Raw genomic sequence first — 25,378 nt, 5'->3', positions numbered from 1 at the left:
CCAGAGCCCTGCATAACTCCATTATGTCTTTCATGGTGTTGCTAGATTGTTTGTCTACGTTTGCTTTTCCCTGCTAGAAAATTCCTGGAACCACATCTGAGCTCTTGCATTTGATTCCAGTACACCTTAACACAGAAGGAAAGAAACGGGGAGGGAGGAAGGAAGAGAGTGGACCTTTTGTCTTAGAACATTGTTCCTTCTGAGTTTGTGTTGAGCAGGTGCAGAGCGTTTTGGAGCCTCTCTCCCAGCCACCCCTCCCCTCGCACCCCACTTCCTGTTTATTCTGCCTTCCAGCATCGCACTGGGGAGGGGTGGGGCTGGGAACCATTCCAGTTGCTTTAGCCATCTTCTCACTCCCTGTCAGCCCCAATTCTGGAATGGTTGCTTTAAGGTTGAGTTTATGCTCTTTGTGAGAGTTATTAACAAGATTCTAAAGCTTTTCTAGGGTAAATTCTCATCAGTGTATATACTAATAAGCAGTGAAATAAATAAAGGAAGAAAAAAGAGAAGAAAGAAAAAGAGGCCTGGAATACTCACAGATTAAATAGTCAGAATAATCCAGAACTTGGCTCTACTGTCTTATGAAGCCTAAATGAACAAATCAGGTGAGAGAAGGAGCTCCTTCCCCAAGGGTTTCCTTTTTCTCCTTTCCCTGGCCCTCATATTTAACTAACAACTAGCAAACACTTACTTCAAGATTTTACAAATTATAATTTAATCTTTGTAATATCTTGAAGGTTCGGTTTTCCTTATAACAACTTCTTTAAGCCCTTCTTTCAGTAGTAGGATTAGATTTGGCTATGAGCAACAGACATGGCAGTGGCTTAAACAAGATAGCAGTTTATTTCTGGCTTTTGAAAGCAAAGTTCAGAGGTAGGCTATCCATGAAAATCAGAAACCCAGGTTCCTTCTCTCCTGTTGTTTTGTTTTTTTGAACATGTTGCTGCTACCTTATTAGCTAAGATGGCTGCTGGAGCTCCAGCCATCCCATGTCATTCCATTCAACAAGAAGGAGAAAGGAACAAAGGTACTCTTCTATCCTCTAAAGACACCTTTTGGAAGTCAGATGTGAAACTCCTGCTTTCAGCTCGTTGGCTACAGCCTTGTCACGTGGTCACTCCTAGCTGTAAGGGAAACTGAGAATTATAGCTTTTATTTGAGGCGATCCAGTTCCCAGCTAAAGCCGGAGGAATAAGGAGAGAACAGATCATGGGAAACAACAAGCAGTCTTTGACACGATTTACTCATCCGTAAAATGAGAATAATATTAATACGTACCACATAGAGTTCTTGTGAGTAGAAAATGAGATAACGCAGGAAGTTTGCCACACTCACAGTAATAATGACTTCCTTCATAATAAGAAGGATGTCTACACAACAAGTGTGCACTGAATGGTAGTTCACTGCTATTACTATGAAGCCTGTGAGCTAGTATCTCCATTTTGCAAAAGAGAAAGCTGAAAATCCAAACAGTTAACTTCCCCAGGACACACAGAATGAACTGGCAGAACTGGAGCTAAATAGAGATTCTTTGACTCTAAATCCAGGTTTTCTTTCACCACTGGGTACCACCTTGCCTTCTACCTCACCTCACCACAACCACCTCTCTTAACGTCTCTCATGTTCACCAAGACAACATCTAATATGTTTCTCCATTGAAAAGCTTTTATGCTCCATCCCAGCACTAACTGATCACCATTCAATGAGAGCCAGGAGTACCAGGTCCCAGTGGTGAGAGGGTATATGGTATAACCACTGTGGAAAACTCTTTGGCAGTTTCTTATAAAGTTAAATATATACCTATCTTATGAACTAGCAATTCCACCCCTATGTATTTATCCAAAAAAAAAAGACTTGAACTAGAATGTTATTTATAGATTTATTCATAAAAGCTAAAAGAAATAAGTTAAAAATGGAAACAACCTAAATGTCCATCAACAGGAAAATAGATAAATTGTGAAAATGTATAAAATGTAATACTGCCCAGCAATAAAAAGGAATGAACTACTAACTTAGGCAGAAGTATGGGTGAACCTCAAAAATATGTTGGGTGAAAAAAGCCAGACCCTAGAGTACATACTGTAGGATTCAATTCATATGAAGATCAATAACAGGCAAAACTAATATATGGGGATAGAAATCAGAATAGTGGTTGCCTGGAGGGGTGGGGGGAGATGATCAGAAAGGAATATAAGGAAATTTCTTAGGGTGATGAGAATGGTCTGTACCTTTATCGAGGTGTCAGTTACATGGGTGTATGCATTTGCCAAAACTTAACAAACTATACACTTAAGATCTATACATTTTATAGCATGTAATATGTCAATAAAAATGAAAATAATAATGAGATGGGGCCTGCAGAAATAAATGCTACACATAAAGATCCAAAAATATCTTCAGAAGGGAAAGAAGTGAGAATTTAAAAAAATAATTAAAGAGAGAGTGGATCTAAGATCTTAACGACAAAATATGTAATAAATAACGCCGCTATATTTGAACCAAGCCCTTTCAGTGCTACAGTGGCAGCCCCATAAGTAGTGTCTGTTTATGCAGGGCTACTGTCAACAAGATTAGAGCTTAAAAGAAAAATAAAGTCTCTTTCACAAAAGAAGACTACAAGTACCATTCAGTCCTGTTTTCAACAAGTGGCTGTGTTTGAAATTCTCTATTTTAGCCAGCCCAAAAGCAATGAATGGATTAAGTGCCACAGGCTAGAGGCAGAGTGTTTTAGTGTCCTATTGCTTCCGTAACAAATTCCAACAAACTTGGTGACTTACAACAATGTAAACTTATTCTCTTACGGTTCTGGAAGTCAGAAGTCTATGATGGGTCTCACTGGGCCAAAATCAAGGTGTTGGCAGGGCTGTATTCCTTCTGGAAATCTTAGGGAGAATCTGTTGCCCTGCCTTTTCCAGCTTATAGAGTCTGCCTACATCTTTTCGCTCACGGTGCTTTTCTCCATCTTCAAAGCCATCGAGGGCAAATCAAATCCTTGTCATGCTGCGTCACTCTGGCTCTTCTGCCTTCTACTTCCATTTTGAAAGACTCTTGTGATTACATTGGGCCCATCTGGATAATCAAGGATAATTTCTCCATCTGAAGGTCAGGTGATTAGCAACCTTAATTCCAGCTGCAGCCAACCTTAATCACCCCTTGCCACGTAGGCGATCTTTTCACAGGTTCCAAGGATTAGGACACAGACATCTTTGGGGGACCATTATTCTGCCTACCATGTCGAGCTTTAACAGAACTGTAAAATGTTACTTATAACATCTCTCTCATCATCCATCACTTCTAATCCTTCTATTCTCTACATCAGCCATCAGATGAATGTTTCCAAAGGTTCCGGATTTATTTTAAGCTGTTACTCAGGTACAGGCGATAAAATAGACCGTGTTTCATAGATTACATTCTACTTTCAATTGTTTTCACTTACTTCTACAATCTCCTGAAATTTGGAAAAAGGTCTCTGTTCCAATTATCTAATACTGTGTAACAAACCACCTAGTGGCTTAAAAGAATGAAAATATTTTGCACACAAGTCTAAAATTTGGGCAGTGCTCGATGGGGACAGCTTGTCTCTGCTCCACTTGGCATCAGCTAGAGTAGCTCCAAGGCTGGGGGCTAGAATCAACTGAAGGCTTGCTCACGTGTTTGGCAGTTTGATGCTGGCTGGTGGCTGGGACCTCAGTGAGGCTGTCAGCAGGAACACCTACATTTGACCTCTCCATGTGGCCTGGGCTTCCTCATAGCATTGCAGCTGGGTTCCAAGGATGAGTATCTCTTAAGAGACAGCCATGTGTCTCATACAAGAGGAAGATGTATCACCCTTTATGGTCTGGCCTTGGAAGTGATGGTCACATTGATTTTGTCAAGGCAGCAACAAAGCCCCACCTAAATTCAAGGTGAGGAGACAGAGATTCTACCTCTTGATGGAAGAGCATTTAGGGCCAGAAATAACTTTGAAATCTCTTTTAGAAAATACAATTGGCCACAACTTCTCTGCCACTTTCCCATTTCTTCTTTTCATTTTAAGTCTCCTCTTTCTTCCATTGTATGTGTCTCCCTTATATAGTTGCCTTGCCCCTCACTCCTTCTATCTCAAAATCAGGTCAACCCTGAGTTGGCAAACAACAGTTTCATGAGGTGATGTAAGAAGACTATAGCATGTCCACAGAGGGACATCTAATTGCTGGAATCAGGGATTATTCAACCACTTTGGACTGACAAAAATGGCAATTTCATATGCTTCAACCTAACATTTGCTGCCTGTCTAGGGAGAGGAAAATATACCACAACCTACTATCGGAAGAGAAATGATTACCTCCCCACTCCTCAGGTTTCCAATGGTGGGGAGGGTCCTGAGAGATACCTTGCACTTCTCCATCACTTCCCTTATCACATTGACCCAGGAATGGTGGAGTGACATCTGGTAAATTTGGAAAGGCAGGTGTGGCTTGGCTTTTCCACTTGGGGCCAAACTGGCTGCAGGTATCAGGCCTTTTCCTCTGCTCCCTAACCCACTAAAGGGAAAGGGCTGCTGGTTTCTGAGATTCCTCCTAGGCCCCAATAGCTGGGTTAAACATCTAAGTTTCTGGCACTTTCCCCTCAAACGTTTAAGCTATGAAAGCACTGTCAACAAGTATTTACCACAACAGAAATTAATTATACCCCCAAAGCATCCATGAGTTACAAGCTGCAATGTCAATCAGATGCCACAAAATACTACACCTTGTTTTGAATGACCAATGTACACTAACTACACTCCTTGCACTCTACACATAGTTTGGCTGCTAGGGAACATATGCATGTTCTTTCACAATGTATATGTTTCATTAAAAAAAAAAAAAACAGGGCTTCAAATTAACATCACATTGTGAACAACTAGAAAAACTTAAATACCTCTGTCAGAATTAACAATGTGGTACTTTCGTTTTCATCTTTCCTTGACTACCAAACAGGAAATCTCCTCAATTAGATGTATGCTAAGTAGAAAAAAATGCAAAAAAATCCAAGGACACAGCAAGTCCTGTCAGGTATTTCAACATGGCGGAAGAGTAGTCAGATTTTAATTGGCCTTATTGAGCTCACCCACAAGCTACAACCTTCTTTACCTCAGCAGTGTGGTATTCAAAAGGAAAAAAAAAACTACAAAGTTAGTTTCTACCTTTGAAAACATCAAATGAATCATGTTCAGTTTCATCCTGTTAACTGAATGCTTGTTGATAAAAGTGCACATATCAACACTAGTAAGATTGGGATTGAAAAATAAAATAGATTTGAGAAAACGCCCCACCTCCAAAATTGTTTATTTCCTCACTAAAATAAAGAGCTGGGCTCTATGGTTTGCTAGTATTTTCCCAGTCTCCTTGTCTACTGGGTTTGAAGGCACTTTCTCTGGACAGTTCAGAGTCAGAAAGTGACCTTTTATAACTCTGTTCTTAACTAGATGATAAGAACGTTCTCCAGTCAAAATTCTTACCAGTTTGGGATTATTGAAGTTGGACACACCAGCAGATATATTTTTAAAACTGCTAGGCAAAGCGTTCTGAAACAATAGACAAAGAAGTAATAAAATATAAGAAAAAGAATGGGGAGATACAAACATTTTCCTCTTAAAAATAGATAACGCCAAAACAGGAAGGGCCGATGAGATAGTTGTGGTTTTAGCAGGATTTGTTTAGACAGATGCACAACTATTAGTTTTCTGCTTTAACCTGACCAAGACTTTTGATGCCAAAAAGAAAACAGCTAACTCAATAATAATAATAATTAATAATAATAAAAACAAGATGAAAGAACATTTGAGGAGGCGAAATCTTCATGGTTTTATGGAAGATGTATCCATTTAGGTCTTTACCATAATCACCACCTTTCCAGCACTGAATAGCAAGCAGCTGGAAAAGGCCTGTATACAGATGTGGTTTTCCTTTTCCTTAACCAATGGCACAAGGAGACTCATGAGAGATGTGGGAAATAGTGAGAAAAACCATGGAATCCTCGTTTGTCAATACTGGAAGAGGCCTTAAAGCTTGAACTGCTTTCACCTCTTATTTCCTTTCTGCAGGCTTTCAAAACGTTTGTTCACCCTGAAACCCAGGGAGGCCAAGACGGGAACCTCCAGCCTACATTCTACCCCCTTATCTTTCCACCCAAGTTCCATCCTTGGACAGCCCAGTTTGCATGGCCAAGCCTTGTCCACCAACCAAGCCTGTCTGCTATCGGGAGGATAAACTCAGGGCAAATGCCTATGAAATCCCTGGAATGGGCTCGGGGCCATCTGGACAGGGAACTCTGGGGAGCCAGGAACCCAAGTGTGGTCTAGAAGGAAGGGCACAAGCTCTGGGCATTCCCTTAGCTCTGAAGATTCCTTGCCCATGGGGAATTGCAAGGCCTTACAAAGAGTCAGTGTGGAGGCCCTCTAAAGTGGGGATCCCAGAGAAGGAGCCCTGGTTGCATGAGGCAAAGGACAGTACTGACTTCCAGTTACTGAAATAGTTAACATTGGTCATAGACTATCATTATCTCCACCACTTATCAGAAAGTTCTACATAGTTTCAGATGAACTAACTGGAGGCCTAATATTTAGAGTAACTCAAGAACAACCTTCAAATTTTCTTGAGTTATTTTTTAAAAAATGAAACATGGCCTTGAAAGAAAAAAAAGTTTAAAAAATAATTTTAAGTTTAAATTATCTTGCTAATTAAAGCAACTTAGCCTTGATCAGAAACTACATAAAGTTTGAAATTTTAAAATGATTAATAATATTAATTTTTTAGACCAATCCAATAGTCCACATGTTTAAATTTTTCATAAGCTTCTGATTCAGAATTTTTTATCTGTTGGGGGTCAAAATTACCTCTAGAATTTTAAAGAAAACATTCTTTCTGTCATTATTTTGTTCAAAACTCTTCAAAATAAATCACCCAAGGATGTAATGATTGGTATAAATGTACTAGATGCTCCATAAAAAGATAATTACCTTTGAAAAAGAAAAAAGGTATATGAACTTTGAGCCCTCAGTCCACCAGAACTGTATCCAATTTGGAAACATCTGAGAACCACCGGAGTAAGGGGAGAAGGCGTGAGCGGGGAGGCGGTTGGAGAAGACGAACCACTACCTCCCAAATGATTTTTGTTCAGCAATTAAAAGTGAGGCATATGCAAATGACAATAACTTTCATTTTTAAAAAACATTGTTAACAGTAGACTAGTTTTCAAGTTGGTACAAAGAAGGATAATCCCAGCAGCTGTGACATGCTAACAATGGGTTCAGGTTCAGAGCAAGAGTAAATCAGGCTAGACCACTAAGGAACACTGTGTAAATGTAAAACACGAAAAGCCCCATGTGCGCAAACCAGAAAGCTGTTTTTAGAGGCAAACGCAGGCCTTCTCAAAGGCTCTGGTGTGAGGTTTTGATGTAGAAAATTCTTATCAAACGTAAATATCTGGAGGGTAATCAACTCCAATCTAAGCTGTTCCTTTTTGTCCAGCTCATCTATCTCTGCCTTCCCTTGAGTCCCAAATTGCCATGGAGATGGGCACTAGCAGACAACCATGATCCCCGACAGCTCTTTGAAGGAGGGTCCACACAATTTTGCAACTTTTAAAATCTATGAAGTACTTTGAGCTTCCTCAGGAAAGACCTGAAAATATGAAGTCACTTATCACCTTACCTCAGAAGTTAAGCAAAGTTTTAAATGGCTTGAGAAGTTTTAACGGGTAAATCTGGTCAGGGATCTGACTTTGTATTGTTGCATAAACTGAACTTGAATAAAATAGTTATATCAGTGGAATAACACTGACTGGGCCCGGGAAACGCTACTGGTCCATGGAAAAATCCAACCCTCTTTTAACAGTGATCATCACTACTCCTAGATCAGAATCACTATTTATATATAAAAATACTCTCACATGAATATTTTCAAAAAATAAAGTTAATAGCTTTATTTACAGTTCGGTTTTGCTATCAACATCTACCTTTCTGTATTCTATAGACAAGAATGTTCTGAAAACCTCATGTTAACAGGTCATAAAATTCTTGCTATCACTTGCCCAAACTATGACTATTTGATTTTAATTCAGCTTCTTCCCTGAGACTTTGAGAAAGGAAATAGTTTACCTGTGGTTTCATGTATGTAATTGAAATTATGCTTTTAAAGTGAACATATTGTCTTAAACTTCATATATTCCTGGAGAAAGGCAAGGAGGGAGATAAAGATACAAGCCACGTTCAGAGAGCTGGAGAGAACCTGTAGTGCCCTTCAGTAGTACCTAAAGAAACTTCTAAGCATCAGACATTCTATACACCATCTCCTTTCACTCTCACTGCATCTCCAGGAAGTAAGCCTTGTAGTTATTATGTCTAATTTCAAATGTGGCAACAAGCTTGGAGAGTTAAATTCTCGCAGTTAATATGTAATAACAAGAGGACTTGAACACACAATTTTCTGGCTCCAAGTCTTGGTGCTTCTACCATGTGGCTTCTGTAGTTTCCTTTCTTTGTATTTTTTGCTTGCACTTTGGGATTTTCAAGGGGATACAGGGCAAGAGGCCATACACCTTACTTCTGGTGCTGCCTAGCTTATCTTTATATATTAACTATTAACTTTCTCTGGGAGCACAGGCACCAGCCTTAACACTTCCCCATTTTTTCACTGCTGCTTAAAGCTGATAATAGGCTTGAGCTGCCCACAGCACAAAAAAACTTTTTGCCTTTTTTTTTTTAAACTGCAAAGTTATATGTATTTTAAATTCAAGCTCTATGAGCTTAGAGAATGTCTCATGACTTCAAAATCGAAAACTGAAGTCGATCCAACACTTATCCCCCCTAAACGAATCATGAAATAGAGAAAATACAGAACATTGTGTTTCACCTGTCCCACCGTCCCAGGAAAGCATCATAATGGCATCTAAGGAAGTGTTCCAAAGGGCCCTACTGCAGTCATGCTCAGATCTGCTGTCCACAGCGGCAGACTGGCTCCCTGGAAAACTGGAAGCATTGCTGGACACTGCTTAACAAAGCTTAGCACTTCACTGGGAACTAGTCAAAGGGGCCACAGCACATGTTATAACACATTTAAGTCTCTCCTAAGATTAACGCAAAAGACTTGTAAATAAAGACCTGCAAGATGTGTGCACTGGTATTAGCTGGTGTTTTCCTTCCGACTCTTTACTTCTCAGTAGCCAAGTGAAATTTCTGCCTTTAAAATAAGTTTCTAGGCCTCAAAATGCATAGGTCGTGCTTGAGTCTCTTAAAAGATTCAAAATGTTAACTAAGCACTCCAATAAGCTAGTCAAGTTGGTTGAAAACTGTAATATATGTACCTTCCCAAATTCTTTGAATATTTATGAACTTTTTGTTGAGATGTATGTGCTTACCTTGGTACTGAATTAGAAATAAAAAGCTTGGTAGCTTCTTCCCAAACAAAACTGAACACTTACGGAGATGATTATCTACCACTTTGAAATACCAGAGAAAAATAAATTGGTTTTTGCTAAAAAAAAAAAAATCAATTAACTGTATTTTATTTAACTACTAAGCCATCCATTGGTGGATTAGAAAGCAACAAACTTTTGTCAAATTTCGTTAACACATTTGCTTTTTTTTATTTTTTAGAATATAGTCTACATCTGGATTAAAAAAGTTTTAAATAAATTTAAGACATATAACAACAGTGGAACCCTTCATCATTCTATGTACAACACGGATAGAATGTCAGTTGGTTCCATTTCGGGTAAGTCCACTTTCTCATAATAACGTTATTACTTTCACTGAGTGGCACGCTTCGTACGAGCTGGCAGAGTGCCAGCTTACACACTTGGGGGGGTGGCGTGAAATGGATGGGATAGGGGTACCACAGGACAACTCTACAGTGTAACAGAAAATCATTAATAAAGTAGTACCGGTTACCGACAGACAGTGCTGTTTGTGCGCTTATCACAATGGAATCGCCGAAGTTTCAGAGCGAGGAGATTGGAAATACTTAAGACGGGGCCACGGTTACAAAAAGAAATAGTGCAAACAGGAAAACTGATGCAACCCTAGCAGCGCTGCGGCCTCCACCAGCCCAACGGCAGGGCGGCGGGAGGCTGTGCGCCCGCCCCGCCTTCCCCAGCGCCCAGCTCCGGGCGGCGCTCCCAAATGTGGCAACCCAGCGCCGCGCCCTGGAATGGCCCTTTCTCGGCCCTTCTCCTCCGGAAAGAACAGAAAAGAAACTCCAGGAAAAGCACAGACTGAATGCAGGGCGTCAACTCAGTCCTATTCCCACCAAAGTAGAACACAGCCCCCTCATTCCCCCTCCCCACCCCCGCGGGAGAGAGGGAAGTCCTTGAGCACTACCCCACCCCTTTTGCCACCGCTTTCCTCTCCTCTCCCCAAAGAAGCCCCCTCCTCCATGCAGCCCTGCCGCGTCCCCTGCACGTACGCAGCCCCCCAACTTTGCAGTTTGCCCATCGCGCCCTAGAGCCAGAAAGAAAATAGCTTTGAGGAAAGAGAGGGTGAGAGATGGGGCCGGGAAGGGTGCTGGGCAGTCGCGAGCGACCCGCCTCAGTGCCCCCAATTGCTGAAGCCGATCTCCTGCTTGTATCTATTAGTGAGGATGTTAGCTTTGCGAGTGAGTTTGGAGAGCACAGTGTGCAGCCCGCGCAGGTGGTAGTGGAACTGCTGTTCCAGGTCCTCCTCGCCGGCGTCCGCGCCCTCCAGGTGGCTCAGGTCCACCAGGATGTCCTTGGACTTCCAGGCGCTCCCCTCCTCGCTCCCCGCCGCCGCCGGGGGCTGCTGCAGGACCCCCCACTCGATGTCGTTGCGGATGGACTTGAGCAGCACGTAGTGGCTGTACATGTCCCGGGAGGGCGCGAAAAAGCTGCCGTTGCCGCTGCCCGCGCCGGGGGCCGGGGGCGTGCGCTCCTCCAGGCAGCCGCCACTGCCGCCTACCTCCACGCCGACGCCGTTGTCCAGCCCGGGCTCGGCCAGTGGCACGTCGCGCAGCAGGCTGGGCACCATCACCGTCTGGTCCATGTTGTTCACGGCGCCGATGAAGCGATTCATGGCGTTAAAGAGCGAGTGCTTCTGGTTGTAGGTGTCGCAAATCTGCATCATGGTGGCCGCGCGGGCGCCGAAGCACAGGGACGCAGGGGCACGGGATGGCCGGCCGGGGCGAAGGGCTGTACGCCTTTCACGCGCTCTCTGAGGCCCGCGCCGGGGGCCTAGCTACAGCCGGTGCGGCGGGATTCCCGGCTCCTCCTCCGCCCTCTCCAACTCTCGTCTAGATCACAGCCCGGCCCTGCGGGAAGCACGACTTCTCCTGGCTCTGGCGTCCGGAAGCTCGCGATATCGGCGCGTGGTCTCTGGGTCGAGCCCTGGCCTGGTTGGGAGACGGGGACGAAAGAGCAGATTATTCACGCGGCTAGGGTGCCCGGCGCCCCCACCCGCGCGCACCTCCCTCCCTGGTTACAGCTTGTCTGGGACGGCTCCCGGGTGACTCCCAGCAGCCGGACGGTCCCACCTCCTCGCCCCCCGCCCAGGGCCGCGGAGAAAAGGAAGGGGTGCTCCCCACTCCCGTCTCCCTCCGCAAAAGCCTGAGTCCAAGCACCCACGCTGACGGGGCAGAGGTGGGGCGGGGGCACGCACTTCCTCCGGCGCCTCGAGATCCCCTGCTGCTGGGTAGCTCAGTGTTCCCGCTGCTGGCTGCTGCTGCCTGCGGACGCTGCTGCGGTCAGTGGCCGAACTGTGACTGCGGGCGGTGGTGGTGGCGTCGGCCCCCTACCCATCCCAGGTGCTCAATTTATAGAGCCCCGGAAAGGTGTCGCCGGCGCTCAGGGCCACCCGCCGTGTCTCCTCCTCCCGCCTCCCCGGTAGCGCGGAGATAAAAGGCCCGAGCTGGGGATGACCGCTAGTAACACTCCAGGCCCTTTCTACAGCGGGGGCGGGGCGCGCCGGGCCAGCCCCGCCTCTCGCCTGATACCCGGGCGGAGGGAGGGCGCAGTAGCAGGGCAGGGCAGGGCAGAGGAGGGACAGAACAGCCGCACCCAGCCATCGCCGAGTGCAGAGCAGGCCAGCTTGGGGGGAGGGCCAGGCACAGTGCGGGTAAAGAAGGTGCCGGCGTCCGGTCCCGCAAGAGGGCGGGCTGGAGTGCGGGGGGATGGGTGCGCCTTGCTCACGCTCCCAGGGTGGGATGACCGAAGTGCAGGCGCCCAGGTTGTAAAGTGAGGCCCCCAACCCCGCATCTATGCTGGCAGTGGCCCGGAAACTACCGATCCGGTTTATTAATAGCCGTCGGGGAAGAGGGACCCGCAGCAGCAGCAACTCCATCCCAAGACTCTTACGTAAGAAGGGTGACTGGGCATGCCGGGTGCACGTGGACGCGTGGTGCTCCTGCCGTGGCCCAGGCCTTGGCCAGCTGCTGGGGGAGGGGGACCTCGGAGGCTTTTGCCTCCCTGCTGGCGAGGTCTTTCCCAATATTTCCTGTAACAGCCTTTGCCAGGGATGAAGAGCGACCCACCATCGGATCTGCACATTTTCCCAAGAGATCAGATGTGACAGTGCGGTGAAGCAGACAAATTCCTGACTTTTGTCCAAGTCCCGCTACTCAGAGATCCCGGGCCCCAGGCCGCGTGGCCTTTTGGCTGCCAAAGGGCCAGGAGAGAGTGACAGTAGGTAGGTCCGGTGTTGGGTGTCTTTCATCATTTAACAGAAAAGGGGGGAGGTGTCCAATATTTTTTTAGGAGGGGAGTTTGAAATGTACCTTTCCAAAAATAGTTCTTAAAATGCAAGGTCATTTAATAGGGCCTAAACTAGGTACCAAATCGCTGGATTTAACTTTTAAGAGCCTTGCACCTTCAATTTCACTTTGAGACGCCAAACCACAGCCTGTTTTCATTTTTGTTTCACCATCTCAATCCCCATGCCATGTCTGTCCTTCATACACCAGTCTTCTCCAACAGTCCTACAGATAATTCAAGAAGACTCAGGTTTCTAATTTTGAATCTCTTTTCTCTAAAACCTTTCAGGAGTACTATTAGTACACTGTTTTTTCACAGGACAAAAAGTGCCAAAAGGGAGAAGCACATAATAAGAGGTTTATTTTTTCCCTGTTTCTTTCACCTTAATAATATATATTTAATTTTTTCCCACAGCAAACCATCTTCCTAATTGTCTTTTGAATGAAACTGTGACTTGGTGTGACAAGGGCTGGACAGGAGTCAGTGACTTCTGGAGACAGAGCTCAGCCTGGGGAGCCCAAGGCTTATTAGCTCTGCCAGATCATAGCCCTTGTTTTCTTATCTAGAAAAACTGGAATCATGTTTACCTGCTCAACCTATCAGGGGCTTTGGGAGAATCAATGGAAAGGAAAATATAGAGCAAAAAAAGCATTATATAAATTTCAAGCGTTAAAATAATCTCACCCCCCTCTTTACACACATGGAGACTTGCAAACTTTTCCGGCCCCAGTTTCCTTATCAATAAAATGGAGCTTCTCCCGTGGGCCGTGCCAGATTTGGGGTGAATAAGATAATAGATGTACAAATTATTATGTAAATACAAAGTACTTTACAAAGATGAAATTGTACTTTATGTAGGATCTTATCATAGTCTAAAGGTGTTTATGTGAAGAGTCAGAAACCTTAAAATGTGGAAATGGTCTATGATGATCCACAGACCCTTCCCCGCATTGCTTAAGCAACCGGCAAATACAAAATAGTCCAGCTTGATTTTAAGCCCTTATGTGCAATGACATACAAAAAACATTGCAAGAAGTAATCTCGAAAAAAACCACACACACATCCAGTTTCCAACAACTGATTCTCTATAAATTAAAACGTATTTTGTCTCCCATGACAGACCCTCTGGATATTTTAAGTCCGTATACCTCTGATGAAAACTTAGTATTCAAATCTGAGTTACTAAATGCCGGGATCCTGCCTCTTTTCTTCCCAGTTTCAGCAAAGTGTGATAATGACTCGCAGAAAACGGAAATTCAAGTGATCTAGCAAAGGGATCCCAGCAAAAAAAGCCCAGCTTAGGAGAAAGCCCCTAATGCCTTCTTTTTGGCCTCCACTCCTCCCCGGTCTGTTTCCTTCCTTCTTCTGGTGTCGAGGTCACTCTCCATCCCCCAGTTTCTTGACTCTTGTTCTTTCACATTTCTTAAACACTATAAGAGAAAGATGGCTCATGCACCTGCCTGCAAAACTTCCCAAACCGGGCCTTCTCGGCTCCCGCAGGGCCAGAAGAACAACTCACGCCCACCCGGGTAACTCCTGAACGGAAAGGTCCGGAGCCAGAGCTCCCGGCCCTTGGAATCACCCCACCACCGCCCCTCCGGCTTCAGCCAATCAGGTGCCGTCAAGGAATATTATGCAAATAAGCCTTCGTGCCCCAGCCAGTCAGGAGCCACGGCCCCCTCCCCCCAGCGTCCTCTTTCACCCCAGCCGAGCCGAAGTGGCGGCGGCGTCTCTGGCAACCGGAGCGCCTCCAATTTTCCCCTCCACTTGCGCCTGGAAAAAAAAATTAAAATGGTTCCTTGGGGTCACCTGGGAGGGGAGCAGGCGGATCTGGCCCGGCCGGAGGCGAAGAACCTCTGCGGTTGCCCTAGGCGCGTTCCCAGTTGCAATCCGGAACAGGCTGGAGATGCTGAGCAACCTGCCGAGGCCTCATTTTGCCTGTGGAAAACAGAAGTCGTCTGGTGAGCAAACGACTTTTGAGTACTTTCTGCAGGCCAGCAGGCTCCAGGCCTCTGGTCTCTGCTTCCTCCCCAATACGCTAAATTCTCAGTATAAAGCTTTGTCTGGAGTCTGGCACCCACCCCACTTCTTGGTCCACAGCTCCAACTCTGGAGCTCAGTTCAGATTCTTAATTCCCACATTTACCTTCTTACTTCAGCAACCATAACATCACGTTTTGCTGGTCCATCTCCCAAAAAGCGTTCACAAATGACCCCTTCTGTGTCCTTTGGATAGTTCCGGGAAAGATGGCATTTAAAGTAACCAGAAATTCATAAACAAAATACAGAACAACAGTAAACTGGTCAAAGAAGGCACATTGGAGAAATAAGAGATTTGGCCTAGAGCTGGTGGGAGGGTGGTATCCTTGAAAAGCTAGAAACCAGCCCAACTCAAGATAGTGGAGACTGGATTACTTTGAGGTAGAAATTAGAAGGAACCACTTCATGCTAAGTGTCATAGAAATATGACAATCAGACTGTCTTGTTAAAGGCCATGTAGTCCAGCCATCCACTTGTGCTGAAATTGCTCACAACATCCCCACCAAGTGGTCACCCTGGCCCACATTCTTGTAATTTCCATCTTCTAGGTTAGTTCTCCCATCTTGGAGCCCTCTGGGAGGCCATGCAGCACACCGTCAGATACCAATAGATAGGGTCTCCAATCCACTGTTTTTCAAGCCAGCTATTCCAAGTTCCTGCAGCAGTTTTTCGTGGTCTCTCTGGAGTTGCTCATCCATCCTGCTCACCGTCTCTGGAAGTAGCTCCACTTTGCTTGTAATTGTGACACCTGGAATTCATTCGAGCACCATTTTTTCTAGGACAGAATGGAGTGGCGTGGCCACCTATTTTACTGTAAATGGTAACTTTTCTAGGTCATATTGATTGCACACCAGTGCTTGGAACTTAGACATGTTAACACATTTTAACTTCACAACAACCCTGAGAAGGAAGTAAGGATCACAGAGTTTAAGTAGCCAAAGTAGCAGAACTGGGATTTGACCTAGTTTGCTGATGCCAGAACTTCCTTCTACTACCCAACAAATATCTATTTCTTACAATGCTGCCTACTATTTAAATGGACTTCTTTTAACTGCTACGTCCATATGCAGCTGGTTAACAAAATTCTATGTATCCCGTTCTTTTTTTTTTTAATTGCAGTATAGTTGATTTACAATGTTGTGTTAGTTTCAGGTGTATGCAAAGTGATTCAGTTATACATGTATATATGTTCCTTTTCAGGTTCTTTTCCCTTATAGGTTATTACAAAATATTGAGTAGAGTTCCCTGTGCTATACAGTAGGTCCTTGTTGGTTATCTGTTTTATATATAGTAGTGTGTATCTGTTAATCCCAATTCCTAATTTATCCCTCCCCCCACCTTTCCTCTTTCGTAACCATAAATTTGTTTTCTATGTCTGTGGGTCTATTTCTGTTTTGTAAATAAGTTCATTTGTATCATTGGTTTTTTAGATTCCACATATAAGCGATATAAGATATTTGTCTTTCTCTGGCTAACTTCACTTAGTATGATAATCTCTGGGTCCATCCATGTTGCTGCAAATGGCATTATTTCATTCTTTTTTTAATGGCTGAGTAATATTCCATCATATATATATACCACATCGTCTTTACCATTCATCTGCCAACAGATGTTTAGGTTGCTTCCATGTCTTGGCTATTGTCAATAGTGCTGCAATGAACATTGGGGTGCATGTATCTTTTCAAATTATGGTTTCCTCTGCTTATATGCCCAGGAGTGGGATTGCTGGATCATATGGTAGTTCTATTTTTAGTTTTTTAAGGAACCTCCATACTGTTCTCCGTAGTGGCTGTACCAGTTTACATTCCCACCAACAGTGTAAAAGGGTTTCTGTTTTCCACATCCTCTCCAGCATTTATTATTTGTAGACTTTTTGATGATGGCCATTCTGACTAGTGTGAGCTGATACCTCATTGTAGTTTTGATTTGCATTTCTCTAATAATTAGCGATGGTGAGCCTTTTTTCATGTGCCTGTTAGCCATCTGTATGTCTTCTTTGGAGAAATGTCTGTTTAGATCTTCTGCCCATTTTTTGATTGGGTTGTTTGTTTTTTTGATATTGAGCTATATGAGTTGTTTGTATATTTCGGAAATTAATCCCTTGTCGGTCACATTGTTTGCAAATATTATCTCCCATCCTATAGGTTGTCTTTTCGCTTTGTTTATCGTTTCCTTTGCCGTACAAAAGCTTTTAAGTTTAATTAGGTCCCATTTGTTTATTTTTGTTTTTATTTCCATTTCTCTAGGAGACGGATCCAAAAAGATATTGCTGCAATTTATGTCAGAGTGTTCTGCCTATGTTTTCCTCTAGGAGTTTTGTAGTATCCGGTCTTACTTGTAGGTCTTTAACCCCTTTTGAGTTTTTGTATATGGTGTTAGAGAATGTTCTAATTTCATTCTTTTACATGTAGTTGTCCAGTTCTCTGTATCCCATTCTTGACCAGGGTAGATCTTTTTGGACCAAAGTACAGAACTTTTAATTTATCTTACTTAAACTTTATCTCATTAGATTTAGCCCATTACTTCAGCCTGTTTCAATATTTTAGGTCCTAATTCGGTGCTCTAATGTATTTGGGTCTTACCCATACATTTGATAACTATCCTACATATTCATCCAAGTTATTGATAATTTACAGGCAGCACTGGCTGGGCAAAGGGCAAAGTACTTTGGAACATTTGGAAAGCTTCTTCAGCTTGATATCAGCCCATTAATTAGCATCTTTTATTAATTAATTAATTTAGCACCTTTTGGCGTATGTTGTTTCAGCCAGCTATGAATCATGTTAATCGTATAATCATCTAGCCTATATTTTTCTTCTTGACCACAGAATATTATGAGAGGCCTTGCTAAATGCCTTGCTAGAGTCCCAAGTTAATGGCCAGTTTTTCTTTTATGGAATCGGGAAGAAGGGCATTTTTGTCATCTGCCATGGAGGAGCCACTGTCACATGATACAAAAATGCAGAAATCGCATCATAATATTCCAAGTTAAAATTGTAGGGGGTGGTATTTAATCTCAATGTAATCGTCATTATAGGAAACACCCTCATGGAGATTTAGTTGGGAGAAGATAGGAAGATGCTAAAACCTGGGAACATGGCAGTAGTGAGTCTGCTGGCCTCCAACCTTAAGCTTTCAGGTTCTGGCATGTCTGAGTATGTTGTGGTTAGCATTTTGTCCCAATCTTATTTTTAAAAGCCTCTTTATTATTTTTTTGACTTTTTATTTTATATTGGAGTATAGCCGATTAACAATGTTGTGATAGTTTCAAGTGCACAGCAAAGCGACTCAGCCATACATATACATGTATCCATTCTCCACCAGACTCCCCTCCCATCCAGGCTGCCACATAACATTGAACAGAGTTCCCTGTAAAATACAGTAGGTCCTTGTTGGTTATCCTTTTTAAATATAGCAGTATGTACATGTCAATCCCAATCTCCATAACTATCCCTTCCCTGCACCCTTCCCCCTCCACCCCCCATAACCATAAGATCATTCTCTAAGTCTGTGAGACTCTTTCTATCTTGTAAATACGTTCTTCTGTATCATTTCTTTTTAGATTCTGCATATAAGTGATATCATATGATATTTCTCTTTGTTTTACAATTAGTAGAAATTTGGAAACAAATTCATGTGTACACCATTAATAAGCGACTTTGTCATAATTATCATGGTTATAATTGTCATTTTGTTCCTGGAAGAATATTAGACAGGGAAACGTTTTCCATCTTGAAGACACAGAACGTCTCGTGTAATTTCATTTTGTGCCAAGTGGGTGATTGCTTGGCTGGAAGTAGAAAGTGTTTGTGGCACGGAGTTCAGTCAGCAATATTTATCAAAAATGTTTATTTGGGGGCTTCGCTGGTGGCGCAGTGGTTGAGAGTCCGCCTGCCGATGCAGGGGACACGGGTTCGTGCCCCAGTCCGGGAGGATCCCACATGCCGTGGAGCGGCTGGGCCCGTGAGCCATGGCCACTGGGCCTTCGGGTCCGGAGCCTGTGCTCCGCAATGGGAGAGGCCGCAACGGTGAGAGGCCCGCGTACCGCAAAAAAAAAAAAAAAAGAATCCAATTTTAAACATGTTAATTTCAAGATACATATTATACATCAAGCAGAGACACTGCATAGGTGGTCCGATATCAGCGTTGAATCATAGTGTTTTTTGTTTTTGTTTTTTTGTTTGTTTTGTTTTTTTTGTGGTACGCGGGCCTCTCACTGTTGTGGCCTCTCCCGTTGCGGAGCACAGGCTCTGGACGCGCAGGCTCAGCGGCCATGGCTCACGGGCCCAGCCGCTCCGCGGCATGTGGGATCTTCCTGGACCGGGGCACGAACCCATGTACCCTGCATCGGCAGGCGGACTCTCAACCACTGCGCCACCAGGGAAGCCCCATAGTGTTTTTTAAATGCTGCCCCAAATTCTAGTTTTCATAAGAGTGCAATGGATCAAAAAGGTTTTGATTATAACAAATCCACCACCAACAGCCACACCATCTCTCTTGTTCCCTTCACGGGCTACCTTCCCCAGAGTTGCCTAAGCATCTCTGTCACCTCCTTTTCACTCCTCAACCCACTCCACTCTGGCCTCCAGAGCCATCACTCAACAGAAATTGCTTTTGCTGGTGCTACTAGTCACTGTCCATGGTGCAAATCAAGTTTTCAGTTCTCCTGCTACTTGATGTCAGCACTTGACACTGCCGACCACATCCTCATTGGGCTGTGCTCTTTCCTCAGCTTCTATGTTTTCCTCCTTTCTCTCTTGCTTAGTCTCCATTGCTAGTTTATCCTTCTCTACCCAGTCTTTAAATGTTGGAGTTCATAAGGACTCCCTCTTAGACCCTGTTCTCTTCTCCCCTTGTTCTTTTGCCCTGGGCAGTGCCATGGTGTCACGTCATCCATATGTGGTTGACTCAAAAATATGTGTCTCGGGGCTTCCCTGGTGGCGCAGAGGTTAAGAATCCGCCTGCCAGTGCAGAGGACACGGGTTCGAGCCCTGGTCCGGGAGGATCCCACATGCCGCGGAGCAACCGAGCCTGTGTGCCACAGCTACTGAGCCTGCGCTCTAGAGCCCGTGCTCCTCAAAGAGAGAGGCCACCACAGTGAGAGGCCCGCGCACCACAACGAAGGGTAGCCCCCGCTTGCCACAACTAGAGAAAGCCCCCGTGCAGCAACAAAGACACAACTCAGCCAGAAATAAATAAATTAAATAAGTAAATTTTAAAAAAATGTGTCTCTAGCCGAGACCCCTCTTCTTAGCCTCTGACCCATATGTTCACCCCATTTCTCCACAGTCATGCCTCCCAGGCATCTCAAAGTCAACATGTCCAAAACCATACTTTCACCGCTGCCAAGCCTGCTTCCCTTAAGTATCACGTTTCTCATGAAATGGCACCATTATCCAGCCAGTTAGTTATATATGCCAGAAACTTGGAAGTCACCCTGGACATCTTTCTCTTCTTCATCCTTCACATCCAATTAGTCACAAAATCCTAAACATATCTCAGATCTGCTACCTTCAGCTCTCTTGCTTTGTGTTTGGCTGGCTCATTCTTGTCTTTCCGATCTAGACTCAAGGGTCTTCTCTAATCACCCTACCTAAGACAAATCTCTCTCAGCTGCTCCATATCCCAGCCCTGTGGAGCTGCTCCTCTGAGCACTGGGACGCTAGCAGCAGCTGGCAGGACCCCTCTACAAAGGTCTGAGCAGCAACTTCTTGGAGCCTCTTGTCTGACCTCTTAGGTTTGAGTAATGCCAACCTCTCCTTTCTTGTTCCCCCAACCTTATGAGTGGCAGCTGCTTCTTACAGCTATTATCTCTGCACTGCCTCAATTTTGCCTTTTTGTTCTTTCAGCCCTCCACCACCTGTGTAATTAAATTCCAATATTAAAACCTCTCTGTTAAAATACCTAGGGCAGTTTCTGTTTTCTCGGATGGGCCTTACTGACACAACAACTTTGGTTATGAGTCCATTTGGGGTTTTTTAATCTTTTCTTAAGTCATTTTTAATACTTTTTATCTGCCTGGAAAATTATCCATTTTATCCACAGAGTTGTGTCAAGTATTTTCTTCTAGTTCTTTCAAGATCCTCTGTTTCTATGATAATAAACCTAATCTCATTTATAGATTTTTGTATTCATTCTCATAGTCATCCTTTTTTCTCATTTAGGCCATTTAGCTTTTGGTCCCCTTTCTGAAGAAACAACTGCTTTTGAATTGATTTATGAATTCTGTCATTTTTCTAATTTACTATATATATTTTTAACATCTTTATTGGAGTATAATTGCTTTACAATGGTGTGTTAGTTTCTGCTTTATAACAAAGTGAATCAGCTATATGTATACATATATCCCCATATCCCCTCCCTCTTGCATCTCCCTCCCACCCTCCCTATCCCACCCTCTAGGTGGTCACAAAGCACAGAGCTGATCTCCCTGTGCTATGCGGCTGCTTCCCACTAGCCATCTATTTTACATTTGGTAGTGTATATATGTCCATGCCACTCTTTCACTTTGTCCCAGATTACCCTTCCCCCTTCCCATGTCCTCAAGTCCATTCTCTACACTTGCATCTTTATTCCTGTCCTGTCCCTAGGTTCTTCAGAACCATTTTTTTTTTAGATTCCATATACATGTGTTAGCATACGATATTTGTTTTTCTCTTTCTGACTTACTTCACTCTGTATGACAGTCTTTAGGTCCATCCACCTCACTACAAATAACTCAATTTCGTTTCTTTTTATGGCTGAGTAATAGTCCATTGTATATATGTGCCATATCTTTTTTTTTTAACATCTTTATTGGACTATAATTGCTTTACAATGTTGTGTTAGTTTCTGCTGTATAACAAAGTGAATCAGCTATATGTATACATATATCCCCATATCCCCTCCCTCTTGCATCTCCCTCCCACCCTCCCTATCCCACCCCTCTAGGTGGTCACAAAGCAAAGAGCTGATCTCCCTGTGCTATGCGGCTGCTTCCCACTAGCTATCTATTTTACATTTGGTTTTACTATATTTTTTTATCTTATGAGTTTCTTCTTTCTGCTTTCCTTTGTTGTTTTGCCAGTTTTTAAAAACTTATTAAGTTGACTATTTAATTGATTTGTTTTCATCTTTCCTATTTAGTAATGAAACTGCTTAAGGGTATGGATTTTTCTTTGATTACTGCTTTAGTTCTTTTAATTATTCTTCTTTAGATAGACTCTATTTGTGGCTTTGATATCTTCCTTGGCCCAAAAGTTACTTGAGATTTTTAAAATTTCTATATAATATAAGTTATTTTAGTTTCTATGCTTGTTATTAAGTTAAGTTTCATTATTTGGGGTCAACAAATATAATCTGCATGATTTCTACTCTGGGGATTTATTAAAGTTTTCTTTGCTTATGCCTTATTCCTTCAATTCTAATATAAACTTTAATTTTACTGCCCTTTTTATTGATTCTAAGACACATTTTAATGTTTATGAAATGGGACATCTTATCAACAGTTAATGGTATCTTGCAGTTACATAATTGGCAGCGTTTTTACTTTCTTAGTGGAACATAAAATAATGTTAGATTTTACAATCTGATGACATCTTAAATTTGATGAATGTGTTTTGTTTAAATCACTCTAAAATTGTAACATACCTCAAAATGTCTACTAAAAGAAAATTGACAACTATTAAGGTTTTTTCCCTACAGCTTTTTTTTTTTTTTTTGGCTGCGTTGGGTCTTTGTTGCTGCGCGTGGGCTTTCTGTAGTTGCGGCGAGCAGGGACTACGTTTTGTCGCGTTGTGCGGGGCTTCTCATTGTGGCGGCTTCTCTTGTTGCGGAGCATGGGCTCTAGGCGCGCGGGCTTCAGTAGTTGTGGCATGCAGGCTCAGTAGTTGTGGCTTGTTGTGGCACGCAGGCTCAGTAGTTGTGGCTCGTGGGCTCTAGAGCGCAGGCTCAGTAGTTGTGGTGCATGTGCTTAGTTGCTCCGTAGCATGTGGGATTTTCCAGGACCAGGGCTTGAACCCATGTCCCTTGCGTTAGCAGGCACATTCTTAACCACTGTGCCACCAGGGAAGCCCTCTACTGCTATTATTGAATCATTGGTGTGTCTTATTGTTGATGAAATCTTAGAACTAAAGACCAAGTCTTTCTTATAGTTCTATGGATACATGAAAAAAAAGGAAATATTACCTGTTTTCAGGGTATAAAGTTTAATATATATCTATTCAATCAATTATCTTAATTATGTTATTTAAATCCTCAATAAAACCTTACTTAGATTTTGATGATGGTGGGAGGTGGGGAGTTGGTATACTTGGTCTGTGTTACTGCAGAGTAAGTCAAAGTCTCCAATTTTTGGACATGTTATTGATTTCTCATTGTAGTTCCTTCAGGCTTTTAATGTATGCATGTTGAATATATATTACTTGTTGCACAAATGTTAGTTCGTTATTTGAATTCTACCTTTTATCATTAAAAATTGATTCTCTTTGCCATTTTAATGTGTTTTTAAAAATTTAACCTTACAGGATATTAATTTTGCTGACTAATTTTTCACTTTCGTTCCATTTGCCTGATGTTTTGCCCATTGCTTTAATTTAAATCTCTGTATATCAAACTGTTTTTATGGTAATTGGATTTTACCAGCTTCCCCATTCCTTGGTTTTTTAATTTCAATTCATCTCTTGGTTGGCTTGATTTTGTCATCAGGTGATTTTTTTTTCCCAAGAAGTGTTTGTGGGTGCAATATTCTGTGAGTTTTTGTAGGTTTTAAAATATATTTCTTTTTTTTTTTAATCTGGACAACAGTTAGACTGACTATAACATTACTGGATCACACTCCCTGCCCCAGAACTCTGAATATACCCTACTATCTTCCATGGCTGAGTGTTGCTGTGGAGAAGTCTGAAGTCTCCCTGATTTATTCTAGCTTTTTTTATGGATGCCCATAAGATTCTATGTATTCATTGAGGTTCAATAACATTACTTGTATATGTCTCACTATTTACTATTCTAAATCACTTTTTTCCCTTGAATTTAGTATACACTCAATCCACAGATTCGTGTCTTCCTTAATTTCAAGCAAGTTTCCTTTAATTTTATCATTGAATATTTTATCTCCTCTAGGTTTTCTACCCTTTTCTTCTGGAGCTTATCGGTATTCTTTTGTCTCCCTTTCATAGCTGTTACTTTTTTCCTATTTAGTTCCATTTATTTCCCCTTTTCCAATTCATATTGGACAATTTTTTCAAGCCTGTCTCCATATTACTTTCTTCTGATAGCAGTAATACCTATTCTACTTTTTGCCTTTCAAATGTGATGGGTTTTTTCCAGCAATCTGAAATACTTCATTTAAAGAAGCATTTTTAAAAATCATGGTGAATAGGTCAATATCTGATAAAATTGGGTTGGGGGTACCTGGGTTGTTTATTAACATCTATATTTTTCTGTATGCTTGGTTTTTTAAAAATAGACTTTTTAATTTTTATTTATTTATTTATTTTTAAATTTACTTATTTCTTTATTTCTTTGGCTGTGCCGGGTCTTAGTTGCGGCACTCAGGATCTTTGTTGTGGTGTGTGGGATCTTCAGTTGTGGCATGTGAATTCTTAGTTGCGGCATACATATGGGATCTAGTTCCCTGACCAGGGATCAGACCCAGGCCCCCTGCATGGTGAGCACGGAGTCTTAGCCACTGGATCACCAGGGAAGTCCCTGAAATAGACACACACCCACAGCCTCCTCCACTCTCAGCATCCCCCACCAGAGTGGTACCTTTGTTACAATCAATGAACCTACATTGACCCATCATTATCACCCAAAGTCCATAGTTTACATTACAAATGTAGTTGTTATTTCTATAATTGTTTTGTTATTATCCATATTTCCTGAGTCCTGTCAGTACATTTTATATCTCTTACTCAGCATCTTATCATCCCTTACCATCTCTTCCTTGAGCCCCTTTCCTTTTCCTCTTCAAAAACATATAACTTATTTTTTTAAACTTTTTATTGGAGTAGAGTTGATTTACAATGTTGTGTGAGTTCCAGGTGAGCAGCAAAGTGACTCAGTTATACATATACATATACCCCCCTCTTTTTTAAGATTCTTTTCCCATATAGGCCATTACAGTGTTGAGTACAGTCCCCTGTGCTATACAGTAGGTCCTTATTAGTTACCTATTTTATATGTAGTCGTGTGTAGATGTCAACCCCAGTCTCCCAATTTATCCCTCCCCCCTTTACCCCCCTGGTAACCATAAGTTTGTTTTCTACATCTGTGACTCCACTTCTGATTTGTAAATAAGTTCATTTGTACCCTCTTTTTAGATTCCACATATAAGTGATATCGTATGATATTTGTCTTTGTCTGGCTTACTTCACTCAGTATGACAATCTCTAGGTCCATCCATGTTGCTGCAAATGGCGTTATTTTGTCTTTTTTATGGCTGAGTAATATTCCAGTGTATATATGTACCGCATCTTCTTTATCCATTCCTCTGTTGATGGACATTTAGGTTGCTTCCATGTCCTGGCTATTGTAAATAGTGCTGCAATGAACATTGGGGTGCATGTGTCTTTTCGAATTATGGTTTTCTCTGGGTATATGCCTAGGAGAGGGATTGCTTAGATCATATGGTA

General features: G+C 42.7%; 1 protein-coding gene across 1 annotated transcript; it reads right to left on the bottom strand.

Moving 5' to 3' along the window:
• Positions 1-10,395: 10,395 nt before the first annotated feature.
• On the bottom strand, positions 10,396-11,229 carry MID1IP1 (MID1 interacting protein 1). The gene has a single exon (XM_079727095.1). It carries the CDS (start codon positions 11,099-11,101, stop codon positions 10,550-10,552), a length of 552 nt encoding a protein of 183 aa, XP_079583221.1. The 5' UTR covers positions 11,102-11,229; the 3' UTR covers positions 10,396-10,549.
• Positions 11,230-25,378: the final 14,149 nt, after the last annotated feature.

This window comes from Hyperoodon ampullatus, assembly GCF_949752795.1.
Source record: "Hyperoodon ampullatus genome assembly, chromosome: X".
Lineage (NCBI taxonomy): Eukaryota > Metazoa > Chordata > Mammalia > Artiodactyla > Ziphiidae > Hyperoodon > Hyperoodon ampullatus.
Note: the sequence above shows the minus strand (reverse complement) of the source record. Positions and strands in the feature narration are given on the sequence as shown.